The sequence below is a fragment of the Haliotis cracherodii genome, unplaced genomic scaffold (assembly GCF_022045235.1).
Source record: "Haliotis cracherodii isolate W230 unplaced genomic scaffold, xgHalCrac1.p SCAF_2, whole genome shotgun sequence".
Taxonomy (NCBI): domain Eukaryota; kingdom Metazoa; phylum Mollusca; class Gastropoda; order Lepetellida; family Haliotidae; genus Haliotis; species Haliotis cracherodii.
This window is the reverse complement of record NW_027266275.1, coordinates 39,796,120-39,812,945: the sequence shown is the minus strand read 5'-3', so window position 1 is coordinate 39,812,945 and position 16,826 is coordinate 39,796,120. Positions and strand designations below refer to the sequence as shown.

Sequence of the window (16,826 nt, the reverse complement as noted above, 5' to 3'; positions counted from 1 at the left end):
AGTGTCATCTGGTTCCAAGATGTCGCCTATCCAGTTGGTATACACGTCTTCGAGTGAGTGGATATGATAGATGTGGTAATGCCCTAGCCATGTTACGGCGGGTGACACAAGGAATTGGGATCGCACATAGTAACGTTGGGAATCAAACCCGGATTTGAAGCATGATAAACGAACCACTAGGCTACACCGTATGTCCATATATGCACTACTGTTCACAACTACTTGCGGGAATTCCGCAAAACATTTGTTGATGTAAAGTAGAACGTTAGCGGCATTATCAAAGTACATTTGCAGAATTACCGAGGTACCTTTTTTGAAATTACCGTACCGCTTTGGTGTTGCAATTGTTTCACAGAATTTCCACTAAAAAGCAGATCAGTGCTCGTAAGTAGTCGTACATCCGGATTCTCAAAAAAAACTAACAGTAGAAGGGGCTGAGGTCAAAAGCGCCAGAATTCGTTCTGCAAAGACACGTCCACTGAACGTTGATTTCGAAAAAGATCAGGAGTGAGTGAGTATGGTTTTACGCCGCTTTTAGCAATATTCCAGCAATATCAGTGCGGAAAACACCAGAAATGGGCTCCACAATATGTACCCATATGAGGAATCGAAGCCAGGTCTTTGGCGTGACGAACGAACGCATTAACCACGAGGCTACACCGCCTCCCCGAACAGATAATGAGGCTTGATTTATCAACACCATACCCACTGTGAGGTTTTAAAGTCTACTACCAGTGTCACAGTGTCCCGTTATCATACTGGTGCCATATAGTCACATAGTGTATCATATGTATGCCAATTAAGCCGAAGTATTTTACATCAAAGATGTTTGTTTAATCGCTGTGATTCCCTGGCGACATTATCAAAGCTTCTTTGACCTTCTATGGCCTTGTATGACCTTCTGATGCATATAGTGATTAAAATGCCACGACCGAGGTCAGTGCTTGTGCAGTGTCTGAAGTCAAAGCCATGAGGTCACGTAGTGAAACTTGTAATCTTAAATGCCCCAGTAATTTTGAACCTTAATACACCCTGACAAGACACTTAAACACTAATTTTTATTTTCATAATTTGAATTTGTTATATATTCGTTGTATCATTTCTCATTGTTTGTGTACTTAATCGCACCGCTTTGCTTTAACTCATCATGGTAGTAAAACAGAGAACGAACGTATATATTACCCTTTACATTATCTGACCGTGCCACTCTCTAACTAAGGGAATAATAGTCTCTTAGAGCTTCAAACGTTGTCTTGTTCGCCCTTTCTTCTTTCACGACCATGCCGCTAACCGCACGACACACGTTGCACCATAGATGGTTACACGTATATACAGCAACCCAGTGCAAGAAGAACAAACGTTTGTCTACTGCATTGTTCTATTGAACTCGCTGAGGCCTAGCCATTATCACAATGCAAATTGGCCTATCATCAAATTATTCCCATAATACGGCTTGTCTTTGTTCTAGAGAACATAAAACGCTAACAATATTAAAGTTATAATTTATGGAATGATTTATGTTCCTCGGCATGAAGCTTCTGTCGATGTCCACGGCTTCAAAACATCCCGCTACGTGATTCTAGGCCCGAGACATCGATGATCGTTAAACATCGTGAGCATGTGAGCGCTTATTGGTTTTCCTGGACGTCGAAACCGTAAATCGCTACTTATTAGCTCTGACCGCCACCTGATTACCTAAGCCCACCGACAATGCAAAGGTAAACACACTACACGGTCATACTTTTGATGTAAGGGACGCTGTGGATTAGACATTAAAAGTCCATTTACCTGTTGTCGTCTTACCTGGGCCAGGTTTTTACGGCTTCCTGTACTATTATTCTTCATGGCATGTGTCTTGCACAACAGAGAACGGCTCATAATGTTAATATCATGTTGGTATTGGGTAACCTGTTACTGTGCACTGACCTTTCACATGGAGTGTGTTCTTGTTGATTGACATGAGGATTAATTCCATACAGTGTTAAGAATGTTAATTACGTAGGAAGAGAGTGTTAAGATGGGAAGCAACTTTCATGATCATGTTGAAAAATGTGTAAATTATCACAATTACATGTCGAGGATGTTTACGTGTGAGCAAACGTCAAAGAGTTGAACTTCATTGTTGATAATTTATGGAGGTCAGGCTCGCTGACTTTCTGGTTCCAAAGCAAAGGAGGGGTATTGAAGTAATGCTTTGAATTCTTAAGTAATTGCGTTTGTTGGCATCATGCCACTTTTGAATAGAAGAAATTCTAAGTTAGCACAGGAAGTGCGATAAAATCGTAACGTGCAATGCGTTTCTTTGAAAAAAAGGATGTGAGGAATAAGAACACGACCATAGTTATTATCACATTTGAGTATACGAGGTAGGCCAACATACAATATACGTCATGGTCAACACACGTGATGTATATACGTCATGTTTAACACAAATGATCATGTGCACGCATCAGACTCAACAGCAGTGAAGTCCCAACATCATGCTCAACAAAAACGTCAAGATCAACACACGTGACGTACATACGTCAAGTTTAACACACATGACGTAAGAACGTCATGCTCAAGACTAGTGACGTCCTTACATCATGTTCAACACTAGTGGCGCAAAACACGTCATGCTCAACTATAATGACGTGCATACGTCATGACCAACACTAGTGACGTACATATGTCACGTTCAACACAAGTGACGTAAACACGTCGTGATCAACACAAGTGACATACACACGCCATACTTAACATTAGTGATGGTCATTTACATACCCCGCTTTCATACTGCTGGAATATTGCTAAAAGCGGCGTAAAACCATACTCACTCACATTTACATACGTCATGCCACAAACAAGTGACGTACATTCAGTACTACTGACGTACATGTTCCTGGCTAGTGACGTACATAGGTCTTGCTAAGCACCAGTAAGGTGTAGGGGTCACTTAATGCTGATTACAAGAAGAACGGGCAGTGGGGTAGCCTGGTGGTTAAAGGGTTCGTTCGTCACTTCGAAGGCCCGAGTTCGATACCCCACATGGGTACAATGTGGGAAGCCCATTTCTGGTGTCCCATGCCGTGACATTGCTGAAATATTGCTAAAAGCAGCGTAAAAACAGACTCACACACTACCAGAAAGAACAACTGAGGACTTCTTGCCTCATCCCTGTAGGGGGCATTGGTGACCAGTCGTCTAAGGCCCTAAGTCGTGTGCCTATGACGTGTGAAAAACCCATGATCGTAGGCTCGATTCCATGATTCGCCTTGATAATTTTTCAAGGTTTGCCAGATCCATATCCGTGCTAGTTGGGGGTTTCATGGATGTGGTAAACATCTGAGACCTGCATCACTTATCTACCTCATCCAGCTGACGCGCCTAGATATAGCTAAACTGCAGTTCAAATCAGGGTAAAACCAAACTCACTGAAGTGTCTTTCTTCTAAAATGTAACCTGACAAACCATGATAAAACTGAATATTGTACAAATTGGCTATCAAATGTTTCATTGACTCACTGCGTCCTCAAGTTAGACACATTGCATCCGGTTTCAGACCGCCGCCGTGGTCTAGTGGTAGAACGTCTGCCCGGAGAGCTGAAGGTCGTGGGTTCGATCCTAGGTCGCGTCATACCAAAAGACGTTAAAAAGATGGCACTTGATGTTACCCTGCCTGGTGCCCGGCATTAAGGGGCTAAAACAAGGACCGAGTCTGAGTGGGGTATTCATGTTAAAAGGTACATGGGCTAGCACTATAAAATCGGCATTAGTTCGGACTAGTACACACACACACACACACACACACACACACACACACACACATGCACGTCACTATATAAGTGCAATAATCTTGAACGCGACATTAAGCCCCATTTCAAAACCAAAAGCCAGCGGCCGTCTCTTCATCAAGGGGCATGATTACTAAAGAAGGTCATATAATGTGGTATATCAGAATCAAAATTTCTTTTATAGATTTGTAACCCAATAAAGAAAAACATACATAACCCACGCACCCTGTCTACCAATCAGTATATGACATCAACAGAGAGATAGAGCTGTTTGGTTACTTCAAATTACGCAAAGATGCCTGATAAAAGATTTACGCCCAGCAAACAATACCCACATGATACCAGCGGTGTCATTGTGTCGTTTTCCTCTCCGATTAATCCCAATGCCCTTTGATTATTAATACCTCTTTTCGAATAAACATCCATCTAATGGCGAAATTTGAACAACTTAATATAATTTGAACATTAAAGTTTGATGTAACGCTGACGATGCTATTTGTACTTGAATGTTGTTTATTATGAGAAACATCGATGATATCGGATTGGCCTCATTTGAAGACAGCCTATCATGAAATGTAATACGTTCGTCTCTTTACAGCTCGTCATTACCTATTTGAATGTCACACGAGTCGTTATTATTGCTTGTCGTGATGTTCTAACGACAAACATCTTCAGATAATAGATATCTGAAGCTCACTTTTTTAAAATGTTGAATAAGTACTTTGAAGCTGAATGCCTTACTGATTGTTCACGAGGGACGCATAACACCCCATGTACCCCGAGTGATGCTTCAAAGAATTCATCTCACCGACATGGTTTAATGTGACGTTGTAAAAGAATTAACTAAAATTTAAAATTCATAGAAAACAGCTGTTTGATTGAGCTGAGGTTAACTGATGCTATGTCACGTGACTTCACATTGACTCGGAAAAAGCGTGCAGCATAAGGGATTCTGCCTCTGAGCAATCCGCGACAGCCTATATTGCTCGTGGCGGGGTGTAAGAGATTTATTCCCCTGCTGATAAATTTATAAAACGCCAAGGCGGTTTACACAGGATTTTATCAAGATCACGTGGACCAATCAGATCTCATCCCCGCCGTGATATTGCTGGAATATTGCTAAAAGCGGCGTAAAACCATACTCATTCTCTAACTCATCATTCTGACATGGAGATATGATAACGACGGTTATTATTTGGGGAGAAAATGCTTACTCCTTGAAAGGTCATTTACCTCATTAAAAACTAGTTAGTATGTACCCAGAAAAGAAAGCGGAGCCCTTATACATCTTTTATGATTCATCGTTTTTATCACCTACATAGATGTTTTCGTGTCCTCGTGTCTTAATGCAGTGTGTGCATTTCCAGTGGGTTAAAACAATATGGATAGTTAAAGACTCAAAAACTCTGACCCAAAACATAAAACGTACAAAGGGAATATATGTCAGTGGTTTTCCGTCGGGCACACACAATGAGAGCGTTAAGGTCAGCTCTGCGTATTCCGCGGTAAAGTAACTATTTATGCCGCTCTCTGATATCTTGCTTAAGCCCCTTTTAGCGTAGATCACTTTCCGTTTGCTTAATGGTTAGTTGAATAATGGAAATATCGTGCTTCGTCAAGCAAGGTGTTAACGCTCGTTTGATAAGAATACCATACCGGGTACCCAGTACTAAACGACTGGTAATAGAATGTGTTTGGGCCATTTGTAATATAACTATTTTCAATATCAGATATTTGGTGTCCTTTTTTATATTAGATTAAAAAATAAGGAGCTTTTTGTTACTCAGATGAGATCATGTGTTAACATCCTCCCTTAGTACATAGCTGTCATTTCTTTAACGGTTTCTGCACACCTACTGTGGGTGTTGAATACGACAGTATTGTTGTCTACTCAATATATACTCAACGGCAAAGGTACCTTATATTATATAAGAATTGTATTAAATGAAGCATTTATTAATTATAAATTTATAATATGGGTTGCATTATTTTAGTGATTCTTGTCCAGTTGTGTACACAAAAATCACTTAATGTGTATTAAGGTAAAATAGAAAGTCACAGCTCAAATATGAGCTTTCTGATTTAAAACACCTGTAATCTCAAAAAAGGAATGAAATTTCATCATAATACGTGTAAAAACTTCGGAGGCATATTCCTGTGTTTGTTTAAAGTATCATTTATAAAATCATTACAAAGGGTGGACCTTTAGACAATTAAACGCCAGTACCCTATACGTTTTCAAAGGGATATCCAGGTTTTGGGTGTTTACATGTTCGCAACGGTTGCTTTTAATTATTAAGAGAATATACATTATATCACTGGAGGAAGAGATCACCTTTACAAAATTTACAAGGGTGCAAATTTAGACATAAGTTCTGATTAAGGTGTGTAACTTTAGACAAATACTTCCCAATATGTATGCACATTTAGACATAAATCCATGTCAATATATGTTTAGGCGTATTACGTATTGTTTACAACCCATTTTAGCCTGGTAAGAGGTGATTTGCAAGCATTTACAAGTAAAGGCACACATTCATTCAGTGTATATAGAGTAATATTTTACTTACTTAGAAAGTGTTTATATGTAATTAGAATATCTGACCATATATACACAAACAAGATTCAGCGCGATTGTTTGTTTGTTTGAGTGTTTGTTGTTTAATGACGCACTCAGCAATATTCGTGCTATATGACGGCGGTCTGTAAATAATTGAGTCAGGACCAAACAATCCAGCGATTAACATCATGAGCATCGATCCACGCCATTGGGATCGATGACATCATCATGACTTTACGGCAAGTATGGGTTGCCGAAGACCTATTCTAACCCGGATCTTCACGGGTGTCAGCACGAGAGTCATGTCCTAAAACGTAGCAGACACAGCCAAGCATTCTTCCAATGTTTAATCTACACAGCAATATTCATATCTGTTGTGTATAATATCACATTTTATACTGTTTATTGACCTCAAAACTCAAATATGTTTACTCGAATTCTTATTGAATGAGAGGAGGAACTGGAACTATCTTGATGACACTTCTCATGAGTGAATATCAGTTATTAATTACCTCTGTTGGCGTAAGAACTTGACGCTGGTCAATGTGTCCGCGTGGCTGAGTCACAGCTGTGTCCCTCCATCGAATGATCGTGCCTCGTGCACACGCAACTCGTGTTCAATTATTGGACAATCGTTCTCAGGGAAATAGTGCAGAGAGTTCAAGAATGTATGTTCCCCGGATAAATGTGTAAAATTATCTATTGAGAGCTCATTATTTTCAAAGCAACTTAAAGATAATTTCTAAATGAGCTCAAATTTCTACTTATGTACAGTAGAAATGTCAAGCTGCTATTTCTACACACATATACTTACTGACAACAATCGATGCACGTCATGAAACTTTTTAGAGGACACGATTCCACGTTTAGATACAAATGCTGGCACTGTTGTCGAACAATCATGTCTTCATTGACACGCAATATATTAATGCATTCAAAGAAGTCCTCGCAAATACAGTGAATGTTTTAGTAAATAAGGATACTATTCCTTTACTAAAAAGAAGAATTAGAACAACTGCAATATTTAATCTCATTGAAAAAATAGGACAAGAAGCAAAAGAGTACAATGCCTTTTCCTTGCCATTGAATCTGAAAATGTTACACAAACCAGACGTCCCACTTATATCGGGACCGAAACATATCCAATTCTAACTACAACCCCACCGGGCTTAGCGAGCGGTTGGACATCCCTACAGAGATACATATCTGACATGTGGATTGAAGCTCCTTGAAACCATCTCTCTCGGAGTCGTTAGTGGATATTAATATCTTACACCACGGTTAAACCATTCGTAATTTAATTCTATGACAGTCAACTTAATTACTGTTAGGCTTATCTGCATCTGTATCCAAACCACAAAGCAATCTCCTGGAACGTTTAAGACACCTGACATGCGTCATCTCGATGGTAAAAGGTTTGGACAGTTCGCGTTCGTGTCTCCAGTGTTAAGAAACAGCACACAGGTTCAACGATCGTTGTGTATGATCAGAATAAATGAAAAAGAGTCGAAACATAAAAATATGTATGAGGTGTAAACGGTTAATAAAACATGTTGATGATGTATTTTTGTGGTTATAATAATACTACGGATATCATGTTATGACATATTCTGACAGTTTAATGCTACAATTTGCAAAAAATAGGACTTTATATGTAAAGTAAAGAATCGACAGGATTAACATAATTGAAGATGTCATTGAAATGACAATCACCACATGTCAAATTAATATTCAATGTGGGTTTTCTTCACTAATTTTCAGTGATCCATTAAAATCATTTTCACCGCAATTTTGCCTTTTACGGCCAATGCAATCTGTTTCGGAGGATAATCGAGCCTGGTTCTTCTCCGGCATTGACGTTTTATATTTAACTTACCTAATATTAGAAGCACTACTGCTATTTCATCCTAAAATCACCTCAAGCGTTATCAGGTATAGCGGCGTGCATGCAGGAGTGTGTTTTAGGCTGCTTAGACAAGTCCGGTCTTGTGCCGGTTTTATAGCGCTAACCAACTGAAATGTAATGCCGCAGTTAAACATGGACACCCTAGCTACTCAGACACAGTATACTGACTCCAAGCAGACCAGTCCTTGTTTTATCCCTAAATACCTAGCGCCAGGCAGGGTAGCAACAAGTACCATCTTTTAACGTCTTTTGGTTTGACGTGGCCAAATCCGGGGATCGATCCACCAACCTTCCGCTATCAGGGCAGGTATTCTATACACTAGACCACGGAGGGTTTCTCTTATAGGGCAGAACACTGTTGGACATTGGACAGTTTTCGATCTATTGCCTTACACGAATGTCCTAGGGCTCAAGCATCTAGGGTTTAGGCGTTGATGACACTTCAATGATATTATCCTATGATAACAGGCCGTTACCCTGGTTGTTTATTTTGATTTGTGACAGTGATACGAAGAGCACCCTTAAGGCATTAGCGTATTTAATAAGCTGCATTCCAAATGCACTATCAACACAAGATAAACTTAATTTAAAATTGCCTAAAATACAAAAATAAATAAAATATTAAAATACAATAACATTTATAACCTTTGTTTGAAGATAACAGGTCGATTTCCAAAACAACGACTGTCTACTAAATTCGAAACTGTTCGAAGGTTTTGTTTGTTTTGGATGGAATATTATCATGATCAATCGTATGACATATTGTTATGACCAGATATCTACATGCCTTAAAATAATGAACATTATGACTATTAAACTGAAATATATTCGTTCATTATTGTTTTTCAGACTTACCAATTGTTCATGTTAAACTCTCTTATCTATGAACGGTCAAATAAATTGGGTATCTAAAGTTAAGCAGCGTCCTCGTAGCAAATAGTTTAGTTATATTTGGGAACAGCAATGTGTTGAAAAGTTTGAGCAGTCATCTCCGAATTTACTTCTAAAAGTGTCTCGGAGAGACATAGGTCTTTTGCAGATATCGTCACGATATGGCTGAAATATTGCCGATGTGACGTTAAATATTAACTCACTCACTTTTGCAGATAGTTCAGAAACAAATACATATTCTCTATTTAAACTTTCATTCTGCAATGAGCCCTATCTTAAATGTATGGTAAAGTATTGTAAACTTAAAACCTAAAAAAAAGTAGATAAGTAGAATATGTAATTTGTTCTACATTGAAGATAGAACACTTCATGTTTATTTTTAATCCCTATAGTTAACATTCCTGAGAAATAGGACAAACACCCAACAAGACATAGATTATGTTGTCATCTGTAAATAAGATTTGAATGCAACATATTGCAACAATGTTTATTCATCATGGAATGTACAATAAAGGTTCTACTGTCTCTGATTTGTGAACCATATCTCTCTCCGCGTAACCATTATTGTTATTACATGTTATACGGTAATAAAGAATTGAATCATGACTATTTATTTACTGCATTAAAAAAACGAAATAGTGTTTCCAGATTTTAATAGTATATACTTAGCACGTAAATGTTTAAATCGTTCTGAGGCGACTATGGTGCACTCAAATACAAACATTCGCTGACAACGGGCCCTACAACAGTCTTATTTCTACCCAGCGATACACGCAGCCACAAAATGAGTCATTGATTTTGAACCACGTCTCAGGCTAAGTGAAATAGAAACCACTCCGAACTCCGATGCACAAGTAGTCTTGGAGATTCTGTATATTTACACAGCGTAGGGGACTAGTGAGGTAACCTTAGCAGGTAAAACAAGGTAAACAGACATGTCGCAGATTAATGTAAATTGTCTCAATCAAATAAGGTTTCTGGAAGAAATGAGGTCCAAATTCGACTTGCATTTCTGCTTTCGATGTCCTAGGAATTACCCAGTCGCTCAAATTGACGGAATAAGCTACTTATTCCGCTGCCAACTACCGGAGTTTCGGGAAGACATATTTCATAATCATATAAATTATTATCGCATGACCCTTGAGGTAGTGGTTGGCTTTGACAATAATGGAAATCATACGGCACGAGCGACGCAATGTCGCCTCTTCGTAGGTCGGACAGCATCTGGTTTGTGTCTCAGTGTGGGTTAGAGTGTTGTTTAATCTGTGGTGTACCCCAAGGGTCCAGATAAACCTATATACTTGAACCGTATCAGACTAGACGCAGAAGCTCTCGGATGTCGAAGGAGATTAACTGGCTTAAGAGCGTTTCCCCTTGTAAAGCTCGTCATAGATAATGTATAATGTATAGTGAATAACATGTTATTTCTAAAATGCCGCCTGTAGCTTTATAATAATGCTGTATCCACATTCATAGCCACTGCTATGTAAGTGAGTGAGTGAGTGAGTGAGTGATTTCTATCTTGTATGGATGAACCTAGAACTATTCTCCAAAAGGATTATTTCATGATCAGCTGAATAGTTTTGAACTGAACGAATTCTTTAATTAATGAAATGTAAAGGCTAAGTGATTCGTAGAAAGACACGGGAACCTGTTGCGTGTCACAGTGACCGATGGAGATAGATAAAGTGTGTCACTGCGACTGATAGAGAGAGAATTGTTTTGTGTGTCACAGAGCTGGTTGAGAGAGAGAATTGGTTTGTGTCAGTTACTGGTAGAGAGAGAGAATAGTTTTGTGTCAGTGATTGGTTGAGAGAGAGAATTGTTTTGTGTGTCACAGTGACTGGTAGAGACGGAGAATTGTTTTGTGTCAGTTACTGGTTGAGAGAGAGAATTGTTTTGTGTCAGTTACTGGTTGAGAGAGAGAATTGTTTTGTGTGTCACAGTGACTGGTAGAGAGAGAGAATAGTTTTGTGTCAGTGACTGGTTGAGAGAGAGAATTGGTTTGTGTCACAGTGACTGGATGAGAGAGAGAATTGGTTTGTGTCAGTTACTGGTTGAGAGAGAGAATTGTTTTGTGTGTCACAGAGCTGGTTGAGAGAGAGAATTGTTTTGTGTGTCACAGTGACTGGTTGAAAGAGAGAGAATTGGTTTGTGTCAGTTACTGGTAGAGAGAGAGAATAGTTTTGTGTCAGTGACTGGTTGAGAGAGAGAATTGTTTTGTGTGTCACAGTGACTGGTTGAAAGAGAGAGAATTGGTTTGTGTCAGTTACTGGTAGAGAGAGAGAATAGTTTTGTGTCAGTTACTGGTTGAGAGAGAGAATTGTTTTGTGTGTCACAGTGACTGGTAGAGAGAGAGAATTGGTTTGTGTCAGTGACTGGTTGAGAGAGAGAATTGTATTGTGTGTCACAGTGACTGGTTGAGAGAGAGAATTGTTTTGTGGCACAGTGACTGGAGGAGAGAGAGACTTGTTTTGTGTCACAGTGACTGGTTGAGAGAGAGAATTGTTTTGTGTCACAGTGGCTGGAGGAGAGAGAGAATTGTTTGGTTCACAGTGACTGGAGGAGAGAGAGCCTTGTTTTGTGTGTCACAGTGACAGGAGGAGAGAGAGAATTGGGTTGTGTGTCACACTGACTGGTTGCGAGAGAGACTTGTTATGTGTCACAGTGGCTTCTGGAAAGAGAGAATTGTTTGGTTCACATTGACTGGTTGAGAGAGAGAATTGTTTGAATGACTGGTTGAGAGAGCGAATTGTTTTGTGTGTCACAGTGACTGGTGGAAAGAGGGAATTGCTGCGGGTACCAGTGACTGTTGGAGAGATAGGAGTTCCGCGTGTAAACGAATAGCCGAAGTTGGAAGCTGCAGAAGTGATGCGCCTGTGCTGGAGGAGGGAGCCGTATCTCGCCCTGGCATCCGATGTGTTGTAGACGAGTTTAATCACGGAGGGGGAGTAGAGAGATGACGCAGATTACATCCCAGTGTCCTTGACTGCTGACTTCATGCATGATTGTCGGTAAACACTCTTTATCCAGTGTCACTCGAACTGTGACACTCCATATACTGATCTTCATCACACGTTTTATCCCATGTAATAAGGAACAAAGTATAACCTAAATACGCCATGATTTGGTTGTCGTAGAGCTATGCTCAATTGGTGGCGTTAATGAGATGTCTTGTCGGTGTCATGCTGCACATAGTGGACATGCGGTAGCCAAGAATGTCCGTCACCATAGCAACTTAATATACGTCCTATCTTAACGCCTTAGATAAGTGAACAGTAGATCAGTTATATACTAGTTCTGACGTGGCAGCTTGATGTTGGAAGGAAGCTCAAAGTTACTCAGCTCGTAGGCGTTTACAATGTTGGTGAAAAGACACGCGCACTGGTACGTGTATGGTATTGCCAATCTAAGGATCATAATCCAGACAATCTGGGATTCCCGCCTCTTATCAGATGATAATGGTAAAGGGACGCAACTCTGTATAGTGAATAGGACTAAATGCCACGGAACTACCACAGAGCAATCAGTACATCTTTAAGGAGCGACGGGGTATCTTGGCGGATAAAGCGTCTCTTCTTATCACTCAAAAGCTCACTGTTTATTCTCCCTACATGTACAATGTCTGAAGCCTATTGTTGGCGTAGGAGGACATGCTGTTCATGGAATATCGCTGTGAGCGGCGTACCTCCAAACCCACTCACTCTATACTGACATGAGAAATACCTGAATGAATGGAGCTTCACTGTAGCGAGCAAAGTCTATATCGTCACATTCAAACGTATCCAGAACAGGTTCCCGTTCCACAAAGTAATCTTAGCGCTAAGTCGATCGTAACTCCCATTCTTTAACACTGACTTACGACAATCGTAACGCTACGATCGCTTTGTGGAACGGGGCCCTGGATTTGGTTAATAAATCAAGTAAGAGTATCGATCGTTCGATGACCCACGAAATCAGGTCGATCATTCATTTGAGCAAAATCCATACTCGGTGGCCATTGTGGCTATCCGATTACCCCCTTTCGCTACCTTTACACACATGCATACACAGAAGACCTGTCCTGTTTCGACAACCTGAGGAGAGGTTTCCAAAGTCTGAAGGAAAGCCAGGAGAGCATGTGGGACAATAATAGCACACTATGGTATTAAGGATGGAATTTTGATTCCATTGACTTGGACCTGTTTCCATCCTTGTTATTATCTCTACCTCAACCCCAATCCCAACCCCAACCCAAACCCAAACCCCAACCAACACCACCAAAACCACCAGCAACCTCAACACCAACACCAACACCAACACGGGCCCTTACCAAGACAGCTACGGTCGTTTCATATGACTGAAGAAATGCTCATTGCAGTCGTCTCAAGCGCTGCACTGCGCTGTGCAGATACAGAGATCCACGATTTGTGTATCTTTGTGCTTTCCTCCAAAACAAGTTGACGCGCCGTGATAAAACTTAAATACAGTTTAAAGAGGCGCAAAATCCACCTCACTCATACAATAGCAAACAAAATGTCACAGGACAACGCAACGAAATATTGAGAAATTAATCCTTTTAAGAAATAATTAATATAATTGCCCTCCAAACACTGTCCTTATTCCGGCAACTGGTGCCGTATAGAGTGAAACCTTGTTAATCCGGAACCCTTTTCTCCAGAAATCACGCCTTCCTCACGTTATTGCTGTGTACTCACAATTCGTTCATCCGGACTTACTTTTGACAGGACGATTTAACTGGTGACGAAATCGTCCGGATTAACGAGGTTCCACTAGTGACAGTGACACGTGCCCGAAAGTGTCTACTATATCAAGTACTAATTCTGTTATTAACTTTGTAGATTTTTAAATCGTGTTTGACATTTGTAAACAACCTATTGTACTTGACATTTAGTGTGGGCAACATTTTCACACAACACCGGTCACCAGACATCTCGCGAGACTGCGTGTCAAGCAGAGGTTAAGGTCTGCACAATCGATTGACAAAACACTGTTTACCAGCGAGGTCTGGACCTGTATCTTAGTGATATAAATGTTTTTATATTAGAAATAATCATTACAATATCCACAAATTAATAGTTACTCATTACAGATCCTATCTGTCGAACAGTGAGATGTCATGCGCCGAGATTACAACACATTGATCATGTCGTCTTTCCTATCATGATCAGCTTCAGAGGGAGCTGTCGGGCGGAAGCAAATTACAAAATACATATTTTAAAAAATCCCCTGTGTTGACAAAGCGATAGGTGCGTTTCCTGTCATGTAATACGATATATTGGAAAATGTTGTGCAATGTTTCGTTGCCATAGGGCGAGTTATTTCCCTTCTTCGGATATCTTACAGATATTCACCGAGGATTACAACTTTTAGTTTATGAAACAAGAATTTCGTTTTTTTATGTCTGGAGTGGGAGACATTGGTTGAAATATAATACTTTTTTGTTTTTGAAATACATGAAATACTATAGCTGGATTTATATGCGTATACATGTCTGTGGTCATGACAATTGACATAGAAGAGTACATTTGTACATTTATCAAAAATAAATTAATTTCGAAACTTCACCAATTTGCTTTTAAATGTTCAAAATTGTATTCTTGGCATAATGTTACGAAAAACATTTCATGTGTTTTTGAATTGGGAAATTTGTTTCTTAAAATATGCTTCGGATCTAACATCTGACAGTTTGCGACGCTCATATAATTAGGTAATATCGGTACACGAAAAATCTGTCGAGTTGAGGAAATGAAAATGTACCATATCCTATTTAAATTATGGCCCGGTTCCTTAAATCGCCATACATATAAGGCGGGACGCTTAAGCAATCGCTTTTACTGTGCTATACTTGCGCTTTTACGTGCGCTTCATACAATAATCCCTTTTATTGTGCAATCCATAGTTTTGAAATGGACAGATTAACATATATTGTCATATCTTCACCACATTTATAAATTATTGTATTCATTTGAAAAGTTATGTTAGCTGTGCTTATGTATTTTCAGATTAGAATGATATATAATGTGTAAGCTACTCATGCTGTGTGAATAAAATAAAGTTCAATCGAGAAACACGATTTCTTATCGGGGATACCCAACTGGCAAAATGAACGGTTATGAACGGGTTAACATTGTGTCACATACGCACTGAATACTTACATATTTTAACACTTTATGAAAATAATTCACTTCATGGAATTCCAATCCCCAAATGGTACCTTCGGCTACTGGTACATGTAGTTTATTGAATATAATATTTTATCAAGAAAATAAATTTGTTGCTCTAGAAACTTTTCATCTGGAAGCTTAAGCATCTATCAAAGAATTGGGGCCAAATTCCCTTGTAGCTAATTAAATGTGGCCAGATAATTTGTACAGCGTGTGACTTCAGTTACATAAAGTATGCCATAATTTCTTAACAAATCTAAAATTAACAGAAAGCATCGTGCGAAAAAGCAAAACACAAGGAAATAAATCGATTCAAAAACAGCCGTAAATCATCCTAGAAAATTAATGTTTTCTTATTGACGAAGATATAAGAGATAAATATGTAATAACTAAAGCAGTAACTCCCTTTGTGATAAATTATATTATAAAGAGACAATGAATAATAGTTCCGTGTGCAATAAACCGTTATTATTATATGGTCGTTTAAAGTATTGGAAGGGGCTTTAAGAGTTATACAAGTCCTCTCAGGAACTGACAGGTGTCCGGAGATAAATGGCTTCACATGCACACGTGGTGATATCAGAATGCGGCTGTGTCAACACGAGGCATAACCAGTTAGTGACTGATGGAGTCTGTGGTATTCACAATGAGTCACCGAAACTCTCGAGTGTATTTCCGTCCTTACTCTCACATAACATCAATTCAAAAATGTTTTTGAAAATGTAAATGGCATGATTTTACATATTAATGCATTTCAGTTTGTTTTTTTTAGAACTAAGTATTGATATCATGGGTTGTTATTTTTTTCTTTCAAATATGAAGTAATTTGTAGTATATTCACTAATGGAGTATATAATTAGCGCAAATAGTGATGATATATATATATATATATATATATATATATATATATATATATATATATATATGTTGATGATATATATCTCAAACGGAAGAAAAATAGTAGTTAAGGCGAAACAAGGCTGCTTCAAGTGCCCCAAGTTATTTAGATATATCCGAGGCCGACTTAAATCGATAAAATATTTTGTTATTTTAATTATGACATATATTCCCTTTTTCACTTTTATCACTTTTGGAATTATTTCCACAAGTATAGATACGATGAATTATTATTTGTATTTAAAAGTAATGCATTCTAGTACATACACGCACGCATATACATATTCATAGATTGCTTTTCGCTTCCCATGTATACACATAGACATGTTCACCGAAACAAGATTATATAAACAGTACTAGTTCTCAATACTCCAGTACAGACTGTCCTGGTTGACTAAAACAGAATTTTCATTTAGGCCTACAAGTTTTCATTCTTATTGATTATCTATCTGAAATAGTATTCTTATTATTATAGCATAATATATTATCATCTTACATAAGTTACTAACACTGCACCTACCTTTCTCCATGGACAAGGTACTCGTCCCTTCTACCTTTCATTAACCCACCCGAGTATCGCTCAAAGCCGGGGAGTGATGCCACGCCCGCTGTGACTGACAATAAAGCTTCAC

General features: G+C 38.9%; 1 protein-coding gene across 3 annotated transcripts in view; it reads right to left on the bottom strand.

Annotated features, from left to right (window-relative positions):
- Window positions 1-16,826, bottom strand: part of LOC139468083 (synaptotagmin-15-like) — a 115,365-nt gene that overhangs the window by 62,925 nt on the left and 35,614 nt on the right. The window contains exon 1 of one of the 3 annotated variants that reach the window (XM_071249798.1): window positions 16,715-16,774. The exons of 1 other annotated variant lie outside the window; for it this stretch is intronic. In XM_071249798.1, coding sequence (XP_071105899.1) covers window positions 16,715-16,724 — 10 coding nt within the window. In that variant the 5' untranslated portion in view covers window positions 16,725-16,774. Of the gene's footprint in view, window positions 1-3,504; window positions 3,574-16,714; window positions 16,775-16,826 lie in introns of those variants that run through there. One more of the 3 variants, XM_071249799.1, reaches the window with a different exon arrangement.